The sequence below is a fragment of the Ailuropoda melanoleuca genome, chromosome 10, assembly GCF_002007445.2.
Source record: "Ailuropoda melanoleuca isolate Jingjing chromosome 10, ASM200744v2, whole genome shotgun sequence".
Taxonomy (NCBI): domain Eukaryota; kingdom Metazoa; phylum Chordata; class Mammalia; order Carnivora; family Ursidae; genus Ailuropoda; species Ailuropoda melanoleuca.
The window spans coordinates 70320055-70341652 of NC_048227.1; the positions used below are offsets into that span (position 1 = coordinate 70320055).

Genomic DNA, 21598 nt, shown 5'->3' on the forward strand with positions numbered 1-21598 from the left:
CCCAGAATTGTCTATAAATATTGACTATGATTATCTAGCCTTTCAATCTCGGAGAGACAACTGAAAGGATTAGATTACATGAGCACTCAACAAAGTACTTTAGCTTGAATAGCCTGTAATTTTACATGGAAGAAGGAGTGAATTAAAGTTAGGTAGAAGAAAGCTTACATATTAGAGATTAAAGTTCCAGTTGTTACAGGAGACAGGTTTTTGGCCATTGGGGAGACGATTTATGATATAGTCCAGCCAACATGGGGATCCTGGTCTCCTAGGATTCTACAGAATTATTAGAGGGGTCTGCAAGCCATGTATGCATCTGTGTCTAAACAGATACTGTCAATTGACATATATATTACCATTTTCCAAATGTATGTCGATTATTGTTATAAAAATGAGAGTTAGCTGCTTTGAAATATTTATTTCATAGTACCTTTTCATCTGTTATATATTTTCTCAGTCAGATATCTAAAAAAATGTGGGTTCTTATCATCCTGCATTAAATCTCAATGAACTCAGTTATCTGCCATACTATGGGATGTACAAACTATTTTTTCCCCACACTTAGTATTTCTGAGAGTCTTCAGATTCTAAGACTCCATCCTGAGTGCCACCTGTCACTTTTCTCATCTGATGCTCTGGTGTGTCTGCTCACCACTTTCTGCTGTTTCCTACAACTTTTTGATAATGCTGCAACTCTATCTAGTTGAAATCAAGCTAGAATTGTCCTCAGGGTCCTCTCTTTGTTGCCCAAAGCAGAGATATCATTAAGATGGTTGTGGTGCATAGTAAAATTTACCCAAGGCTGGAGGATAATATGAGAGAATTATAGTGCAGAGATGAGAAATAGCATTAGATACTCAACATCATTACTTCTAGAATCCATTAATTATGCCCATTCATGGGGGTTCCCTACTCGTTGGCTTTGTCCTTAGTGTCCAGCCTTGTTTCAGGTTTCTACCCTCCTTCCATAGGCAAAGTTGTTTCAATATTTTCCTGCCTCCCTGGACTCTAGGTTAGAATCCTTCTCCCTGTACATAAAGAAATCAGTACGTGTTGTGATTTTATATCCTAGAAGTTATTATGCAATTCAGACCCCAATGAATACAACTGTTATTGTCTGAATATTATCATTCCCAGGTAGGATTATCATTGAATGAGCCTCTACCCCAACAATCTACTGCCAAGCAAGAGGGCTCTCCAACCAAAGAGAATGATTATTTTTACAAAGACTTAGAAGAACATAAATTGACTTCTAAGCATGGCACAGGGTCAAGATATGGACATGTCTTTCCCTAAGAGACTTTACCATCAGAAACCTTCTCTAAGCACATGAAGGCGTGACCTTTACAGAATGGGGTAGCAAAAGGTCTACCTTCCTCTCCCACACACACCCAAAGGCTTGGTCTTTTCCTATTGCAAATTACATCCACCATGTCTATAGGTGATCTGATGTTTAAAAAATTGTTTTATCCTTGAAAAAATTAGAAACCATCATTATTGTGGTATAAATACTGGCCCAATGTCCAGTGACATGCTGTCTAGACTTGATTCTGAAATTAATGAGATCTCTGTCATACCAGCAATCTGGTCTCCTTTTTTCACATCTTTGAAATCAGGATTGCTTTCTTGTTAATTTAATTTTTATTATTTGCTGATGACTAAAGCTCCTTCTGGCTCCAAAATTCTCAGATATCTCCAAGTGGAATGTCTATTGTTTTGTTTTTCTCTTGACTGTCTTTAGTAGCATTGATTAATTTGGCTTTGCATCAACTCTATGAAATTGTAAAATCTGAAACACCTGGGTGGCTCAGTCAGTTAAGCGTCTGCCTTTGGCTCAGGTCATGATCCCAGGGTCCTGGGATTGAGCCCCACATCAGGCTCCCTGCTCTGCTCCCTCTGCCCCTCTCCCTGCTCATGCTGTCTCTCTCTCTCTCTCTCAAATAAATAAAACCTTTTAAAAAAACATGAAATTGTAAAATAGGAAAAAAAAGCTGGATTAGGTGTGCTGAGGTCAAGGTCAGATAGACATTTGAGTGCCTTGTGCAAAATGTTACATCTCAACTTTTAAAATTAGCCTATTGATATATTTCTATATATCCTTAAAAGCAGAAAACACACTTATTAATTTTCACCCAGCTACTGAACTTCACAGGTCATTAAAAATGTGTTATGAAAAATTAGTCACTTGCCCCCAGTTATAGATGGTGATAGAATTAGGAGTTGAATCCTATGTTTTCATCACTACGGTTAATTTTAAAAATCAGAGTTACCACTAAAATAATTTAAAGGAAGAGACTGTGTCAGAGTGCAGATAATATTTTAAAAATGCACTTTTAAAAGACCAAAAATTCTATTTACAGTTATAATTACTACTATGTGTATGAGAGAAAAAGATGAGAATATCTCAATATATGTTCCCTAAATAAATCTTGAGGCAAGTTACAGAAAGTATTAAAAGAAAAAGAAGATTCTTAGACTCCAAAGAGTTTACTGCATGCATTGCCTAGCAGCAAAATGGCCTTTCAACTTGGCTTCGGTTGAATAAATGCCTATGAAAAAAAAAAACTCAGTGAAAATATTCTGTTATGACCGAGCTAGCTTAAATTAAAAACACATCAAAGAAACATGCCATTTTCAGATACAGAAAGCCTTCTGATATAGAATTTACTGGGGGGGTGCCTGGGTGGCACAGCGGTTAAGCGCTTGCCTTCGGCTCAGGGCGTGATCCTGGCGTTATGGGATCGAGCCCCACATCAGGCTCCTCTGCTATGAGCCTGCTTCTTCCTCTCCCATTCCCCCTGCTTGTGTTCCCTCTCTCGCTGGCTGTCTCTATCTCTGTCGAATAAATAAATAAAATCTTTAAAAAAAAAAAAAAAGAATTTACTGGGAAACAAGTTTTGAATTTTAATTTTGGCAATTAATATTTTAAAATATGAAGACTATTTATGTTAACAGAAGATAGGCAGCTCTGCTTTCCCTCCATGCCTTATGGATGATTTGCTGGGGAAAATCACACACACAGTTAAGTATTAAAAACAAACAAACAAACAAAAAACATGTAAATTTGTATTGTTTTCATTATTTCCTAATAAGGGCTTCTGAAAATGCCAGAATGTTCCTCTCTCCACACAATGTGATGTGTGATTATTGTCATTGTCCTGCAGTCCCCAACATGCAAGGCTTCTTGTTTTCAGAAACCTTACTACTCCGGGGTGGAGTATGTAGCTTAGAACTTAAGAGTCATCTCTTCTGAGACTGAAAGACCCAGGGACAGTCTCCTGGTGACACAAGAGTGACTTGAACAAGAACATTCTTCATTCAAATGAAACAAAAGCTATTGTGTACATACTGATTAGTTTTTCTTTAAGTTCGTACTTTTTAGTGCAAGTAAAATATATTTTTAGTAAAGTTTATCCATCTAGCTCAAAAAAATTCGAAGTTTTGAGGTTATTGCAACAAATGCATAGGTCTTGAAAGTGAAACAAATTGGCTTATAAATGCTTATAATTAGAATATGCTTTAATGACTACTTTCCTCTTTAGTTTCTGACTATTTTTGATGAGTGTTTGAGTTTAGGTGGGTTTAAGCAGATTTGAAGGTAAGAGGAGTGAAAGAGGTGACAGCTAAAAACTACTTAATTAAAGAAAACTCTAAAGATCTAGCTTCTCCTGCCTACACTGCAATTGGAAAATAAAGGGATTTAGTCATTGAGGAAACATAACAAGACAGGGTCAAGGGAAACTGAGGCTCAAAGAGGTTGAGGAATCTGCCCGATGTTATGTAATTGGTGCTGCTAAAAACCAAGATGTGACTCCAGCCTCCCTGCCTCAACCTTAAACATGGGCAGAAGATAAAATGCTGATAATTCAGGAAAGTGTTTCCCCCCATCTTTCCCAAAATAACACTTCTTTTTTGTTAGCTAATTTGCAGAAGTGCCACCATTAACAGTCTGCTTCTTTTGTCTAAGACTTTGGAGTTTTTCTTGTAGGGAACCACATATATAGCATATTTCTGTGAATGAATTAAGCAAATATTTTCCAAGAGCTGGTCTGAATAGGATGAAGAGGAAGAGGACACTGGAAGGTCTATGGCAGGAGTTGGGGCTGGAGAGAGCAAGAGAAAATTGATGAAGGAAGACTATGAAGCTGTGGGTCTGGGAGATCTGCAATTTACTCGGGGCTGTACTGACTGTTGAAATGAAATTGTGCTCTAAATGTGCTTTAATGTAATCATGTAATGTTTGTTTCCCTTACTTCACTGCCTTCATATATTCATTCTGAGTATTCGTCCTCTTACAAACAGCTGTTTTACATTCATCACATTTCAAAAGATTTTTTCTGATTTTTTTATTCAGAAGATGCACATCTATAAATGATGCTCTTCAAATATTAGTTGAATTAAGTGAAATCTTCTTCAACCTTGAGTTTTTCTTAATCTATTGTTTTTTATGATCTCTTTGAAAGACCCAGAGATATCTTGGTCAATATCATTCAGAATGTTCTGGCCCCTCAGACTGACCTTCCAGGGTAAATAAGCTTTGGTGAGCAGTTGTTTCTGCTGTATTCAATGTATCCATGTTTCCATGTGTCTTGCCTCCTCAGCTTCCCCTGCTAGTGAAGATTTTTAGAACTGCCTATAGTTATAATAATTTTCAGATTATTACAAATGAGTCATCTTTTTAGTATTTTCTTCAGTTATTTTAATTATGATGGATTTGGGGGAATTTTTCTATACTAAAATTCTTCAGCATCCTTAATCAAATGTTGAAGGATAACAATGAGAAATCCAATGTGAAATTGGACGTCTGGGTGGTTCAGTCAGTTAAGCATCTATCTTTGTCTCCAGTCATGATCCCAGGGTCCTGGGATGGAGCCCACATTGGGCTCCCTGCTCAGCGGGAACTCTGCTTCTCTCTCTCCCTCTGCCACTCCCCCTGCTTATGCCCTCTCTCTATCTCTCTCAAATAAATAAAATCTTAAAAAAAAATCTTATGTGAAATGGATCAGAGTGTCAGGTTGACTTGAAACATCTTTCTTGATTCAGAAATATTGCCAGGCCTAGAGTATAAATGTACTAATGCTTGAAATTCCAACGAGTGTTTTCAGGTTTGATAACATAAGCTTCCCATCTGCTCAGACAGGATCTACAAATGATATGGATTGCAAAGTCAGATTGATGTGAAGTTCATTTGGAAAGCACTCATTGAACAACTACTATCCACTGTCCACACGTAGAACCAATTTGTTCTTGCCTCCCAGGAGGTAGGGTCTTCTAGGGGTAAAAGAAGTCACCCACACAGAACTTTTTGTAAAAAATATATTAAACTTATTTAGTGGTGGACTTTAGGGTTGACTGTTAAGAGTGAATGGTGAAAAATCCCAGGGGATGATTGATATAGCCAAAGCCATTAGTATATGTCCTGATAGAGGAGCTCTGGAAAAAGTCAATTTTGTAATTTATTTAATTTTTAATCTACTACAAGAAAATTTGCAATAACCTTGGAAACTGGATGAATAGATCTCTAAGGTTGTGCATGTGCATTGGTGTACTTTGCTAAAACAACCATTCTTCAGGGTGATACATGCTGTTAGACCCTGAAGCCAGTAATATATGGACTTATGTTTGTTTCTGTGGGGGGGTTTTCAGCGTATTATTAGGGAATTTGACCTCAAACCTTTACTGCAATTCAGCCATTCCCAAATCTGTGTGACAACATGAATCTCCTTGGGTGCTTACAATACACATGGTATCAAACACACGTAATTGAAGGCTCTAGTCTGTATTCTTAACAGACTACCCAGGTGAGCCTTATGAACAGGCAAATTTGGGAAGTTCTAGTTCATCTGGCATAAGATTAATTTTAGGTAAATAGGCTTTTACCCACCCTTGTCCCCTCTTTCCCTCTATTTTTCTCCCTCTCCCCTATCAAGACTTAAAAAAAATAAATCTTAGGAAGAGCTAATTTGCTTTAAATTTACTTTTAGTCTCCAGGCTGGCGTGAGATACAATTTTCCCAGAGACCTACTTTTTGGTCTTCTTCTTTCCACAATTTAATCAAGTGTTAAGGTGAAAAATCTGGTTCTTCCCCGTGAAGTGGCTCATAAGACGGAAGAGGAATTAATTTACACTGCCTGGTGTCAGGATGCATTATGATAGTGTTGGCAAAGCTATAAAAAGAAAGTATCCAAAGCTTATTAAAAAATTCCAAAGAGGTCCCTGTTAGAGCAGATGGATGAAGCAGAGTGCCTGATCATTTAGCAGCTACTGAGCTAAAGGATCTTCCAGCCAAGGTGTATATAGCTGGGGCAGCTTGGAGAAGGTCACCAAATCATAGTTATAGCTTTCAAGGGGAAAGTTCAGAATTTTACAGTAAAATGCATATTTATTTGTCTTAGTGTATAAAAAATGACTAAAAAGCCTGATAAATACATTGCAGTCAATAGTCAGCTACCCCCAGTAAATCTAATACTGAATTTCCTTTGTTGCATTCTTTGGGGCCTCCTTTCCTTTGTAATCAGAAAATGTCTTTCCACAAAATGCAAACTAGAACCACAAAGATAGAGTACAGGAAAAATAAACAAATAAATAAATAGTCTAGAATTACCCTCCCCACCAAAAGCATTATGATCGTTACATAAAAGTTTATATTGACCTCTTACTATTATTATTGAATTTTGCTAATTGTGATGTAAGGTAAGTGGGAAGGTAAAAATAGTAATCTGAAAATAGCAGTAATTAAATTATAGAGAAGCTTATACCACCAGCAATAGGAATTTGCTTTCATTTTATTCTGGGAAAGAATTTTAAGACATCTGAATGTGTGTGTTCATAGATTATATAATTATACTGTATATGTATATCATGTAATAGTTAATTAGAAGTATAAAGAGAACAAAAAACTTTTGTTCAAAGTTGTGCATATTATTGCAATCATATGATCTTTATTTTTAAGATTGAAAATTGAATGAAAATGTTCATATTAGATGAATTGCTTGAAAAATGTTGTGAATTTGGTTCAACACTATGAAGAATATGAGGTTCAAAGCAAGAAAATCTTCTTGATATAGTGATTCATGTGTATGATGGATGGCGTAGTAGGTGAATTTTGGGTGGTGTCTGGTCCCTAACTTTATAATTATGGGCATTCTTATGCTATCTAATCTCTTCTAAACCTATAAGGGTCTATGAATCTAGAAGGGAGGCAATAATATGAAACAATGAAAAAAAACCATGCTTTGGAATCACATGTAGCAGGGCTTAAATCCTAATTTAGAGCAAGTTCCTAATATCTGAAAGATTCAATTTTGGTTGTCTCCTTTGAATTATGGGTATAATTCCCACCCTATCTCACCTGACCCTGTATCTCTGATATTTGTGGTAAAGTTTAAATAAAATAATGTATATAATGCAATACATTATACCTAGGTAAGTAAAGGCTCAATTAAGAGTTGCTGTTTTAGATGTGTAGAGCTGATAATTAAAATAACTACTCCTTTATACTTCCTTTAATGCTTTCTTTAGACATAGTTTGTTGTACAATGATACATGGTCACTTAAGTTTCTGATCAATTTTTTTAAAGATTTATTTATTTTAGAGAAAGAGAGAGAGAGCACAAGCGGGAGGGGCAGAGGGGGAAGAAGAGAGAATCCTAAACAGACCACACTGAGCATGAAAGCCCGACGTGGGGCTCCATCTCATGACCCTGAGATCATGACCTGAGCCAAAACGGAGTCAAATGCATAACCTGACTGACCAACTGCACCACCCAGGTGCCCCAATTAGCTTTTTAAAATGCAAACAAAGAGCCATAGTCTTGAAAGTTGAAGTTGCCTCTGGAAATAACCTGACTTTCTAAGAGAAAGGATTTTTTAAGCTATCTGTAGCTAGAGAATTGAGAATAGACTTTAGGGTAGGAAAGCGTATATAACAACATAAAAGTTAGTTTTTGTTTCCAGGAAGAGAATTGAATCATTCACTAGTTGGTGAGAGAGGAATTCAAGATGTGACGAGGCCCTAGGTATTATCTGAGTCTCTGGGAAGGTAGCTGGAACCCCAGTTCTCTGGGTCGAGCTGGAGGGGAATTAAGCAATAGAAATTCGAATGAGGTTAAGAAATCCAAGTATAGATAGACCTATGACTTAATTCTCAGGGAAACAGCATCTTAAAGAAGCTTCATATTTAGTAGATCCCTAGAAAGGTAGAGAAACAATGGTGAGGAGAAGTGCCTCAGCAGATGGGCCACGTGGAGTTCCCAGACCCCCAGAGGAGTTCAGGAGAAAGACTGAAATGAACTCAAGAAGGGCACAGGTGGTTTAAATAGATCCTCGGCCCTAAATATCCTAGCTTTGGAACAAACAGGATGCAGATGCATATACCTCTACCTGAGGTTCTGGTCATACATGAGACAACAGCAGTGGATCTCAGTGTACAAAGAACAACAAAAGAAGTTGTAACTCCATGAGGGTCTGCATGGTCACAGGACATCTGCAAACCTGATGCTTCTCCTCCCTAATACTTACGGCTCCCTTTCAAGAGAGAAAGGAAAGTGGTATTGGTGGTAGGTGTTTTAGTTGCCTCCTATTCACCCCATTGGTGAAGGAGGGATTCCCACCTGAGGGTGGTGGGGATGGTAAACACAGGACACCTGACACTGGACGGATGAGATCGGATGAAATCAGAAGCAGTTTATTAGTCACATATACTCACAGCCTTGGGTAGGAAGACACTGTTCAGGGCTACATAGAGCCTGCACTTGGGAACAGAGTTTAAAAGGTTGTGGGAGGCAGGCTCTGTAGTATTAAGAAGGTGGGGTTCCTCTTGGCTCCTGTGGGAAGATATGATTGCCTTATTTGATTAATTCTGCAGGCAGTCAGGAAACTGAAATCTGCTCAGGGATGAGCAGGAATAATGCCTGGTTCCTTTGATAGGGAGGGTTGTTTGGCAAAGTGGCCATATCCATGAGGGCAGTGTGGGAAGGGGAACTTGTGGTTAGGCCATTTGAGGTCTATTTTATCACACGCCAAGGCAGAAATCTGTGTGGCATTAGTGTACATAGTCGATATCCCCAGGGGTCCAAATGAATTTTTTACTTTGTGACTTAAATAGTGCTTTGAGGAGCCCATTCAGCCTCTCAATTAAACTTGCTGCCTTGGGCTGGCTGCCTGGGTCCTATAGAGGAGCTGAAAGTTTGAATGTTTTCTTCAAGATCCCAGTATTGTGAATTCTGACAAGTGAAATGAGTGCTTTGGCCACTATTAGTGTATCTAGAACTCCAAAAGGGATAAGGGGTATCCTAGTGAGCTTTGTATTGTAGTCTTAGTATATGTAGAGAAATCTGTTCCTTGATTTTTATTTTGGGTATCTGTAAAGAGACTCCCAGAGTTCTTTACCCCAAAGGGGGGCAACTCTTAGGCAATGTACAAAAATGTACTGATGGGGCCAACTGTTATCACCTGAAGTGTGCCAATCATGCTGACCTTTGGGTTTTCTCCTTTATCAGGGACATTCTGGTGGGATGAAAAGCAGCAGCTCTTCACTGGTCCCATCATGTATGACAGTGGTGATATTATCAGTAAAATGTATGAACTCCCACTGCTGATCATTCCTTTGATTCTAATGGGCTACCCAAGTAGCTGAGGGCTCTGGGAAAGGCATGGCCTCCACCAGCACTGTGGCATCTGTTGAGAGACTGAAGGCAGGAGAGGCCACCCCCCTGCAGGTGGATTATATCAGAGGGCCCAGGCTTGACTTTATCCAGTAGCAAGGAAGACTCAGAAGCTATGCTGAGCTTTTGGGGCGCTGCTTTAATAACTCAAGGCATAATGGCTAGCCAGGTACAAGGGGTCAGAGGCTCAAGGTTTGTGAGAGTTTATTTCCAGAAAAAACTCACTATATGGCCAGTAATTCCCATTCTAATGGTATATAGCACCAAGCCAAGAAAGGCAGTTTCTTGCATCAGAAGTCAATGGGCAACTTATGGCCAGCATAGGTGGTCCAGAAACTCCAGGAGCCGTGAACGGTGGTTACTGAAGCCTCTGTGGTGAAGAGGTTTCTGAGGGCACAAACTGGAGTGCTTGTTGATTTCAATTTGGACAGATTTTTAGAGCCTTTTGTTGGTGGGATCCTCTTTCAAGGTGGGCTAATTTGTAAATAACAACATTAGTGACATTAAGTAAAATTTGTAATTGAAGAATATATTACATCCAGAACCCAAAAGAGATTAAAGATGTTGAAGTTGTCTTAACCATGTGAGTGCTGAGATGGTCAATGCCTGTTTCTTTTTTTTCTTTTTAAAGATTTTATTTCTTTATTTACAGAGCACAAGTGTGAGGAGGGTCAGGGGGAGAGGGAGAAAGGGAGAGAGAGAATCCCAAGCAGACTCCTTGCTGAACATGGAGCCCAATGCTGATTGGATATAGTTAGCAATTTCAATAATTAGGTTGTTGGGTGTAGAGGCCTTAATGGGATGGGACCATAGCATTACAGTTGCGGCAATTCACTATAGGCCACCATTCATTTCTTCCAGATTTAAGGAACAGGACAAATAAGGCTGTTAAATGGAATAGCAGTGGGATCAGGGAAGGATTCACTCATTACCTGTTAAATAAAGTTTTTAATCCTTGAGGATCTTGTTTTAAATTGCATTGAGTCAGGGCGCCTGGGTGGCACAGCGGTTAAGCGTCTGCCTTTGGCTCAGGGTGTGATCCCGGCGTTATGGGATCGAGCCCCACATCAGGCTCTTCTGCTATGAGCCTGCTTCTTCCTCTCCCACTCCCCCTGCTTGTGTTCCCTCTCTCACTGGCTGTCTCTATCTCTGTCGAATAAATAAAAATAAAATCTTTAAAAAAAAAATAAATTGCATTGAGTCATGTTAACTATTTAATGGGGTTGGGATTGTGGAGAGTGGGGGATGGGTCGTGAGTTCTTATTTTGTTAAGCCAGTAATTTTCATTTATTTTTTACTGGGTCAGAGTGTCCATGCTCACTATGGGATATTTTAGGTCAGTGAGTGCTATAACCATAGGGAATTTAAGCTAGACAAAAGTTCCTACAGTTAAGGAGAGTCATACCTATTTGTCTTCTACCTTATATTCAGTAACTCCCTTAAGTAAATCCCTGATTATAGGGGATACCATGTTTACCTTTAGTGGGATTCAAGGTATAACTGTAATTTTAGCCTTAGTATTCATTAAGACCAATTGATGAATCTCTGCAGCTATTAAAATTAATTCAGGGGTGCCTGGGTAGCTCAGTCTGTTAAGCATCCAACTCTTGGTTTCAGTTCAGGTCATGCTCTCATGGGTAATGGGATCGAACCCTATGTTGGACTCCATGCTCAGTAGGGGGTTTGCTTAAAGATTCTCTCCTTCTACCCCTTCCTCACCTCTCTCTCTCTCTTAAATAAATAAACAAATATTTTTAAAAAATTAGTTCAGAACCTAGATTATAAAGATACACAAGCCAATCAGTGCCTTTTTATCTTTTGCTATATAAGTGTTTCTAGTAAATTTTGGATTTCCAATTAAGTCAAGTTATGGGCCTTTGTTTTAAGTTGTTTCTTGTTCGTTTTCTCTCCCTGTATTCAGGGTTCTTTCTTTCTTTTCTTTTTATATTTATCTTATTATTGTTGTTTGGTCACTGGATATACTTGAGGTGGGGGTGGGAAATGGTGCTCCCCACTCCTATCCTATTTATGAGTTTCTCCCCCCAGAGAACCTCAAATCAGTATCATCAGGGTTGGGGGTATCCCCAGTAGCAGTAGTTGGTTTATAGACCATGGGCTTAAGTTCGATTTGAATTAAACCCTTCATGATGCCACAAGGGTGCCACGGGTGTTTTATTGAGGATTAGGATCATTGTTGCAACAGAGACTTGGGGAGCAGAGTGGTGCAGGGGAAGAGTTGTGGGCATACCTCCTCTGTTGTGGATCAAAACCCTCCTCTGCTGCGGCCCCACCTCTTCTGTCATGTGGACTTCCTTTTTTTTTTTCCTCTGTTCAAATTCCCTGAAAATAGTTTAGGTTTTAGCCACATAAAGTTGCAGCTTTCAGTTTCTGTTTGCACAATCACCTGTAGTGAACACCTTCTAGATATTTATGGGGAAAAGTTCAGGAGCTTGGTAGCCTCCTTTGTAGGGGGTTACCTCTTCATCTTGGTGGTGCCAGTCTTCCTGGGATCAAGGCCCATATCCAGTAAAGTCATTTTGTCTATGGCTTGGACGGAGACCATAAGGCCAATGATTGCAAGATTAGCCCTTTAGTGTACTGGTAGGCAGCAATACTGAGCAAAGCCTAGGTACATTGGCTATGAGTTTTGTTTTGGAGAGCAGTTGAGTACCAATGTTCCTTCCTCCCCCTACCTTTTTTTTTTCACCAGCCCCTGGGCCACGGGCCATGATGGACGTGCACCTCGATACTCCTGAGGGTCAGGAGAGCGCAAGCAACAGTGGCAAGGGAAGCAGCGGCACAGGAAACCAGCAAGGTCACTACGCTTACATGACCAACAACTGGGATGCCATGCTCAATTCTCTACATGGTGGTGATCTCCTTTCTTCCCACAAACCTCACAAAAGGCTATCTGTGGGCCTATCCCAGAGGTGCACAATTACAAACAATGTCCGTATAGCTTCCCCAAGCAGCTGATGATAGTACCAGGCCAGACACAGTGATGTAGGCTGATCCTTGGTAAGAAGAGACCACCTGCCAAACATACTAAACCTGACATCACCAGGTTGTAGTGGGATACAGTGAAATAACAATTCTCTTCTTGGGGTCAAGAGAGTTTTAGGTTGGGAAGTGATGGCAAAGCCTGGCAAAGACAACAGAATACCACACAGGACATAGCCCAAACCTGCCAGCAATTAGCTGTTCCATCCCAGGCAGCCTTACCATATCAGAGAATCTGTTAAGTTAACCAAGAGCAATTAATTAAGGCTGACCAGGTGTCCTCAGTCATGGTGGAGCATATCATGTGGTTTGGGACACAGTGGTTTTTATTGCCTCTTATTCACCCCATTGGTAAGGGAGAGATTCCTGTTCTGGGGATATGGAAATAGCTAAACATACAGAACTTGCCACTGAACAGCTGAGATTGACAGCAAATTATTAGTCACATATATTTATAGATCAGGGAGAAGGATACTGAAGGCCATGCAGGGCTGCATAGGGATTGTACTCAGGAACAGAGTGAATAACTAAGGACTATAGGAGGCAGACTTTGTAGTAATATGAGTGTGTGGTGCCTCCTGGTTCTTAAAAGATGATATGATTGGTTTGTTTGAATAATTCCACAGGCTTGCAAAACCACAATTTAAGGATAAGTAGGAACTGTGCCTGGTCCCTTTGATTGTTTGGCTAGCGTACTTTATCCATGCGAACAGAGTGGGGAGGGAAACTTATATTTAGGCCATTTGAAGCCCTCCCAATTTTACCAGATGTCAAGGCAGCATATAATATTGAGCCTTAATTTTAGGCCTTACACCACATGGAGAAATGAATTCTCTGTATGATTGTGAATTGGTTGGAAATTTACCCCAGAGAGAATAAATTTTAATGTGGAAATGAATGATTATACTTGAAATCAGAAGACTGTTTTCTTCTTTGAAGGAAAAATGGGGATCTGTGAGTTAAAATAAGTTCTGTTAAAGAATAATGCATTTACATCATTGCACATCTGTTTTTTTGACTGAGTGAAATGAATATCTTGCTGTTACTTGGGTAAAAAAAAAATTATTGAGGGGCACCTGGCTGGCTCAGTTGTTAGAAGATCCAACTCTTGATCTCAGGGTTGTGAGTTGAGCCCCATGTTGGATGTAGAGATCACTTAAAATATAAAAATAAAATAAAACCCCTTTGTCTCCACCACTTTACCATGAAACAAGACAGTGAGCATTATTTTTAAAAAATTATTGAAATTTAACTAAAACTTCCTTTTATGAAATAATGGAAGGCTTAATGTCTTTTAGAAAGCCCTAGTACACAACACTCTACAATGTAGGATATATTTTCAAAAAAATTTTTTAAAGATTTTATTTATTTAGACAGAGCATGCACACATATACATTAGGGGAAGGGCAGAAGGAGAGGGAGACAGAATCTTAAGCAGGCTCCATGCCCATCATGGAGCCCTATGCAGGGCTTGTGCTCACAACCCTGAAATCATGACCTGAGCCAAAATCAAGAATTAAACACTTAACCGACTGAACCACCCAGGTGCCCCCTTTTCAAAACTTCTTAAAATGGATGCTCATGTGGGCAAATAAGAGAATACTTCACAAGCCCTGAAAATTAGAAACCACAAACCCAGAAGCATGTGAGTGGTGTACTCACTTCCCTGAGTTTCCCAGTAACTCACAGTTTCTGAAAAGCCATGTTCTGGAGACAAGGAAAGAAACTTAGGAACCATTCAAGTTGGAAAATCAAATTGGGTCACCAGCATAAGGCTTAGGTTATTGAGTGACATGCTCAGTCCAAGGATAATATGGCAAAACCCTAACCTTCAAAGGAAACAATAAGGATACTTGCCAGTCTTGTCCTTGACTTGGGTGGAAAAGGGGGGAAAAATTCTCCTGATCATTTATTACAAGTGGAACCTCACACAAGTTTGCAACTTTGTAGTGTGAAAAAATTCATGCTGAGAATTTAAAACTAACCGATTTGGTAGTGCTCCCAGACCTTAGTAGAGGCAAATTTAGAGCCTATATAAAGGAAAACACTTTAACTAGGGTGTCAGGTAATTTCAAGGAAAAAGTTTTAAAAAATATAAGTTTAGGAACACCTGGGTGACTCAGTCAGTTAAGCATCTGCCTTTGGCTCAGGTCATGATCCCAGGGTCCTGGGATCAAGTCCCACATCGAGCTCCCGGAACAGCAAGGAATCTGCTTCTCCCTCTATCCTTCCCCCTGCTCGTGATCTCTCTCTCTCTGATAAATAAATAAAATCTTAAAAAAAAAAGGATTCTCTCTTGCCCTCTGCCCCTCCCAGCTTGCACACTCTTTCTCTCTCCAAAAACAATAATAATAATAATAATAATAATAAAATAAAATAATAAAATAAATAAGATTAAAAAAATATAAGGTTACAACCATAAATCATAAAACATGCAAGGAAATAGCCACCATGAGATAGATTACGCTGAAACAAATACATAATTATAGAATAAAGAATTCAGATATTAGGGTTATTCATACAGAATTTTTAAAAATAGACAAAATATTTGAAAAAATAAATGAGGGTATTTAAGTTATGTATGAATAAAGAACAAAATACTATAATACAGTGAAGCAGACTTGAAAAAGAGCAAAACAGAGTGTCTAGAAATGGAAAATATAAATTAAAACTTTACGGGTAGTTTATGTAGCAGATTAGACACAGATGAAGAGATAACTAGTGAATGGGAATATATGAAGACATTATGCAGATTACAGCACAGAGAAACAAAAGAAGGGGAAACTATGAGAGGTTGAGAGACATGGTTAATAGAGTGTCTATCTCATGGGTCTAATTGGAATTCCCAAGGAAAGAATAAAGGATAAAAAGTAATATTCAAATAAATACCACCTGAGAATTTTCCAGAATTGGTGAAAGTCTTAAATTCAGGAATACTAACAAATCTTAAGACAGATAAACAAAAAGGCACCTAGCTACCTTGTATGACATTTCAGAACACCAAAGAGAGAAATCCTCAAAATAAGCCAGAAAAAAAGACATCACAAACCACCCAGAATGGCAATTATACCATTAGTGTATTACTTAGGATTCTCTAGAAAAACAGAACCGGTAGGGTATATATTTATTATAAATAATTGACTCATGCTATTATAGAGATTGAGAAATTTCAAGATCTGTAGTCAGCAAGCTGGAGGCCCAGGAGAGACAATGATATAGTTCCCTTCCAAGTCTGAGGGCCTGAGAAGCAGGAGAGCGATGGTGTAAGTTTCGGTCACAGTCCAAGTCTGAAGACAGGGAAAAGTCTGATGCCCAAGCGGTGAGACAGTCAGGCAGAGAGAGCAAATTCTTCCTTACATAGTCTTTTATTATATTCAGAGCTTCAGTGGATTGGACAATGACCGTCCACATTGGAGAAGGCCATCTTCTTTACTCAGTCCATTGATCCAAATGTTAATTCCAGAAACACCCTCACAGACACACCCAGAATATTGTTTAAACTAATACTGGGCACCCTATAGCTCAGCCAAGTTGCCACATAAAATTATCATATTCAACAAACTTCTTAACAGCAAAAATGGAATCAAGTAGATTAGTATTGTGAAGTGCTTGTAGAAGGTAACTTCAGCCTAGAATAGTATACCCAGATGAGGATAAAATAGATCTTTTCAGACATACAAAAACCACCAGTTTCCCAAAGGAATTTCTAAAAAGCTGTACTTTAGGGGAAAGGGGGAATTATCTCAGAATTGCAATATGCAAAAAGAGAATGTTGTGGAAATATAGTGATATTATGGATATTACATGCTGAAATATTTGATATGAAGTGTTATGGTATCAGAAGCTTCCTTTCAAATGGTTGACAAAAATTGTGTGTATGTTTAGAAAGAGAGAGAGTAAATATAGCTGTTACCAATTCTTGAAATCAAATGGAGGTTACACACTTTGCTTTCAACTTATTTGCATGACAATATTTAAATACAAAATTCACGGGAAGACACCGTAACCTGAAGTCACTTATTTAATAATCCTAGAATTTTGTCACAAATTATCATAAGCCCCATCTGTTTTTTTCCACGATCAACAATCTTCCCATCAATGTCAGTGTATAGTTTTCTGTTGTATCCTCTCTGTGAATCCTCCAAGATCACCAGCAATGGTTCAGTGACCACATTACCAGCTTAGCCCTTTTCACAAATCAAGGGCCCATATGTATATGTGTCTATTTCTGGAATCTCTATTTTATTCTATTGTTTTATCTATCCTTGAAGAGTGCCACACTATTTTAATACCTAAAACTTTGTAATGAATCTTTATATCTGATGATCTAAGTCCTTAAACTTTATAATGAGTCCTCATTGTAAATCCTTCTATCTTTTTCCCTCCTTTTTAAATAAGTTATTCTTGGATATGTTGAATTTACATGTAAATTTTGTAATCAGCATATCACTCTTACAGTGGATTTGTTTACAGAACTTTCATTTTTAATAGCCTTCTAACAGTACTCCTTCACATCCATCTCTATTTGCAGACAATGCATCTTATGCACACTTTTATTATGTGACTTAGAAATGTTCATGGTTCCCCAGTGCTCAGAGGGAGGAACACAATCTCCTTTTTTTTTTAAGATTTATTTATTTATTTGAGAGATAGCGCGTGCTTGTGTGCACAAGGGGGGGGGGAGGCAGAAGGAGAGAGAGAGAGAGAGAGAAGCAGACTCCCTGCTGAGCATGGAGCCCAACCCGGGGCTTGAACTCGGGACCAAGAGATCACAACCTGAGCTGAAATCAAGAGTGGGGAATGCTTAACCAACTTAGCCTCCAAGTGCCCCCACAATCTCCTTTTAATGGCATTCATTTTCTTTGCAATTTGGGTTCCAGTGATGATTATGCTCCAACTTATTTTTCCAGCTTTATATGGCTTAACATTCCATGAGAGCTAGATGTTTCCTTTTCCATCACTTGGAAGTTGCCTGTTACACTCATTTCTTCATGAGTTAGCTTAAATTATTTCCCTGGCTTGGTAAGCCTTTTCATGTCTTTTTTATCTGTATGGATCCCTCCCAAATATTAGGGCACGATGTGTATTCTATAGCTTCAGTAAAGTCTCTTTTAATCACCCCAGAATTCAGTAGCCATTTCCCTTTTATATTTCTATAGCATTCTTCATTTATACCACTTATGTGGATATATCAAATGTTGACTTCTGTTTTTACATCCCCTTTAATGTGCATGTATTTCATCTGTACAATTAGGTCACATACTTTTTCAGAGTAAAGACCATGCATTATGCTTTATGTATGTATCCCCACTCTGGTAATTACAGTATTTGGTCTCATTTCTCTAGAATCTTGCACTGAATGAAGGATGCTCAATAACAGTTGGCTGAATGAAGGCTGAGTCTCTGTTCAACAAATATTTGGTGAGATGTAATAGAAGGAGCAGTGTATGAGGTGTCAGATGAAATGGGTTCTGGTCTTGCCTCTGCCACTTGCTAGCTGCATTGCTTAACCAAATCATTTCATTTTCATGATCCTCAGTTTTCTCACCTTTAAAATGAAGATAGTAATGACCACTCCACAGTACAGAATCACACGCATTGAATCTCACTAACGTGATTTAAAATGGTGTGTACTCAACACGTTTATGCCTTTTTTCACATAATGAAAACCTTCGTCATAGGAAATTTAGAGAAAACAAAGTTCAAAGAAAAGAATAGAAATCATGTATAATAACACCACTCAAAAGAACTGTTAAAATTTTGGACATTTCCCTTACTGTGTTTTTCTGTGCACTTGTTTTGAAAATTATTATATATATTGGCTTTCAACTTTTTTATTATGCCTGTTGATTTAGATATCATTTTTTGTGAAGATTCATTTTTTCTAATGAACTTATATAATATTAAAGAAACACAGTAACAGAATGTATTATTTTTACAAAAGCCTTTTGTAAAATGTTAGATGCATCCATATAAATAATTTCACTTCTGTTAACGTAATTGTAGACAAACGTCAATATATATAATTTGATGAACAAAAATATTTCAATGGTATGACTTTTCTTTCTGAAGTTACTTCCTATTTGGTTGGGAATTTTTTTTGCCTATATGACCCAGAAAATCCTCAAAACAACTTTAAAATTTTTGCTACTGTGATTTTGATTGAATTTTTTGCTTGATGAAACACTAAAATGATTTCTTCTTCTGCAAAGAAAAATAAAATACTGAAGAGAACTTAGGAAACAAATCAGAGCTTGAAAAGGCTCAATCATTTCCTCATTTTTCTCAGTTGGAAGAAAAAAAAGGATGAAAATTAAATCTATTCAAAAAGGGACTAAAAGATATCCCAAAGGATTTTTTTTTTACTTTGATGAAATAGGAGAAAAAGACATACTTTAAAGTTGTGTACATTTAAAAAAGCATCTTAGCTATAGCTCAACTTTATTCAATTTAATTAAGGAAAGGTTTGTGAATGATTTCAGTCTTCAGTCATGTTTTTTCATGTTTGAGCTTTTGGCTATGTCTATTTTACGTAGTTGGTATAAGCCCTGAAATGTTGGCTTTCTAGAAAATTCTTTTTCAAACTTTCATTAAAAATTTAGAATTATGTTGGCCTGAAAACAATTATATTTTAAAAGATATGATCAAATGATTTATAAAAGATATAATAAAATAATATTAAATAAATATAATCCAAGTTTTAAAAAAACAGTCATGTAAGATCTTTGTGTGCATCTGGGTATATGAACACTGAAAAAATTCTGGAAGGATATGCACCAGAATTATAATAGTGCTGTCATTGGGTAATGGGTAAAAGGCAATTTCCTTTTTTTTCTTCCTGAAGAATTGTCATTTTTTTCCAACAATGAGCTTGTATTCTTTTCATATGCAAAAAGAAAATAATTCATTTTGAAAGAGGGACATGGAAGGATAATTGTTTCATTCAGTAAACAAACTCTATCAGAGTACCTACTAAGTGAGTGTAAGGCATGACTTAGTGCTACGGGTACAACAATGAAAAACGTATAAAAACCTATGCCTACAAAACCTACAAAAACCTTTGCCTACGAAAACCTGTACTTTTGTGAAGCTTACATTTTAGTAGAGGGAGATAGTAAACAGCAGGGCAATCAGTAAGGGTATTAAAGGGTGTTAAAGCTACTAAGTGCTAGGGGAAAGTAGAGCAAGTTAAGGGAGGTTGGAAGTGACAGGGAGAAGACATTGTATCATTGCGTTTTTCCTTTTGAAGACAGATAAGCTTATGTAAGTTCTAAAGGTTTTCTGAAATAAAAGCATGCAGTTTCAAGTGTCCAAGCTTAAGCTATTGCTATACATTACCTTTACACTGGAAGAATAATTATGGGACTATTTTTTGTCAGAGATGTATCACTCTCAAAAATAATCTTAGGCAAAGAAAATAAGCCCAGAGGAGAAAAGGCTTTATTTTTCCTCTTGTTGAGAATGAAAATGGTAAAAGAGAATTAGTTGAATGAGTTAAAACTATAGGATCTGGGCTATTTAAAGTGTTAGAGGACTGCATATTTGTACAAGGGAAAGCTGATAGAATTGTGTGTAACTGACTTTAGGTAGGGCAGTCTGTTCACAGTTTAATGTTTATGAATCCCTTTCGGAGATCTGATGTCTGAATAGTGTAACTATTCAGATGCCTTGGATGAGGGTGATTCCATAAGAGTTTTGCATTAACGTCTGCTCTGCAAATGACAATTGATGTTACCCACACCTGCAAAGCATGATATTTGCCACTAGCCTACATCCTGCCCCCAAAGCTACTTTATTGATAATGTTATAAAATTCATTTTAATATTTGATTAACTGAACTTTCAGTTTTTTATTGAGAATATTGATAATTAAAATCACCTTTACTGGCTATGTTTGCCTGTCCATAATTTATAGATATTAGCTACTAATTCAATTTTATTTATTGAATTTTTTAAGCAACTATGTGCCAGCCCGTGTACTTGGTAGAGGGATACAAAAGCATTTCTACCATGACCATGTTGGTTAGATTAACTTCCCTTTTTCTCCTTCCTACTGATGTCATCAAAGTCACTTGACATCTTAAAACCACAGTCTCATTAAAAAAGGAACTGACTTCTTAGGACTTGCATTGAATCCCCCCTGCACGGACAGGTTGTATTCACTCTGATATGGGAACGGTGCAAGCAAACCTTAAGATCCTCAAAATTATTTCATTTTCCCAGTAGTGCAAATTCAGTTCTTGGGCTTTTGTGGGCTTGGTGAGTCTTTGTGCCTTTTTTGAAATCTAAGAACACTTTGTGTCCAAAAATGGTTGGAAAAGGCAAAGATGAGAAGTGGATGATCTGAGAGCAGTTTCTCGCTGGAATTAGCTCGCTCTTTCTCTGCGACCTGCCCTCTGCAGCCCTGCTGCATCTTCTCTTTTGCAACTAACCACTCCCTCCTCTGTGCATGTCTGGGAGTGGCCTGGCACGCAGCCTTTCTAGGTCTCCAGTTGAAGCAGGGGAGGTCCGTACTTACTGTGGCAAATAGCACAGTGCTTTGCACACAGTTGGTGTTAAAGAAATATTTTTTGAGTTACATCCAAATACTTCCTTAAGTAGGCTCCAGTACCTTAATAAAGTAAGAAAACCATGATATTTGAGTCTCTTGAATGGAAAGGAAAATGTGAGAAACACGTGAGAATGAAGGAATACAGGCAGGGTTTGAGGTAATGCGGGGGAAAAAATGAGAAAGGTTCCTTCTAATTCATGATAAGTGCTCTCTCGCCTGAGTCGCGCAGTCATTAAGCTCCTGTCTTCGGATTAGGGAGTGATCACAACATTCCGGAAAGGAGTCCCTCATCGGGCTTCTCTACCGGGAACATGCTTCTTCCTCTCCCACTCCCCTGCTTGGGTTCCCTTTCCTGCTGACTGTCTGTCTCTCTCTCTCAAATA

General features: G+C 38.1%; 1 protein-coding gene across 13 annotated transcripts in view; it reads left to right on the forward strand.

Annotated features, from left to right (window-relative positions):
• Window positions 1–21598, forward strand: part of PKIB (cAMP-dependent protein kinase inhibitor beta) — a 194058-nt gene that overhangs the window by 158223 nt on the left and 14237 nt on the right. For 4 of the 13 annotated variants that reach the window (XM_034669065.1, XM_034669064.1, XM_034669063.1 and 1 more), the window contains one exon: window positions 12376–12480. The exons of 7 other annotated variants lie outside the window; for them this stretch is intronic. In XM_034669065.1, the coding sequence (XP_034524956.1) occupies window positions 12393–12480 (88 nt within the window). In that variant the 5' untranslated portion in view covers window positions 12376–12392. Of the gene's footprint in view, window positions 1–12375; window positions 12481–18011; window positions 18087–21598 lie in introns of those variants that run through there. 2 more of the 13 variants (XM_019800138.2, XM_034669069.1) reach the window with 2 other exon arrangements.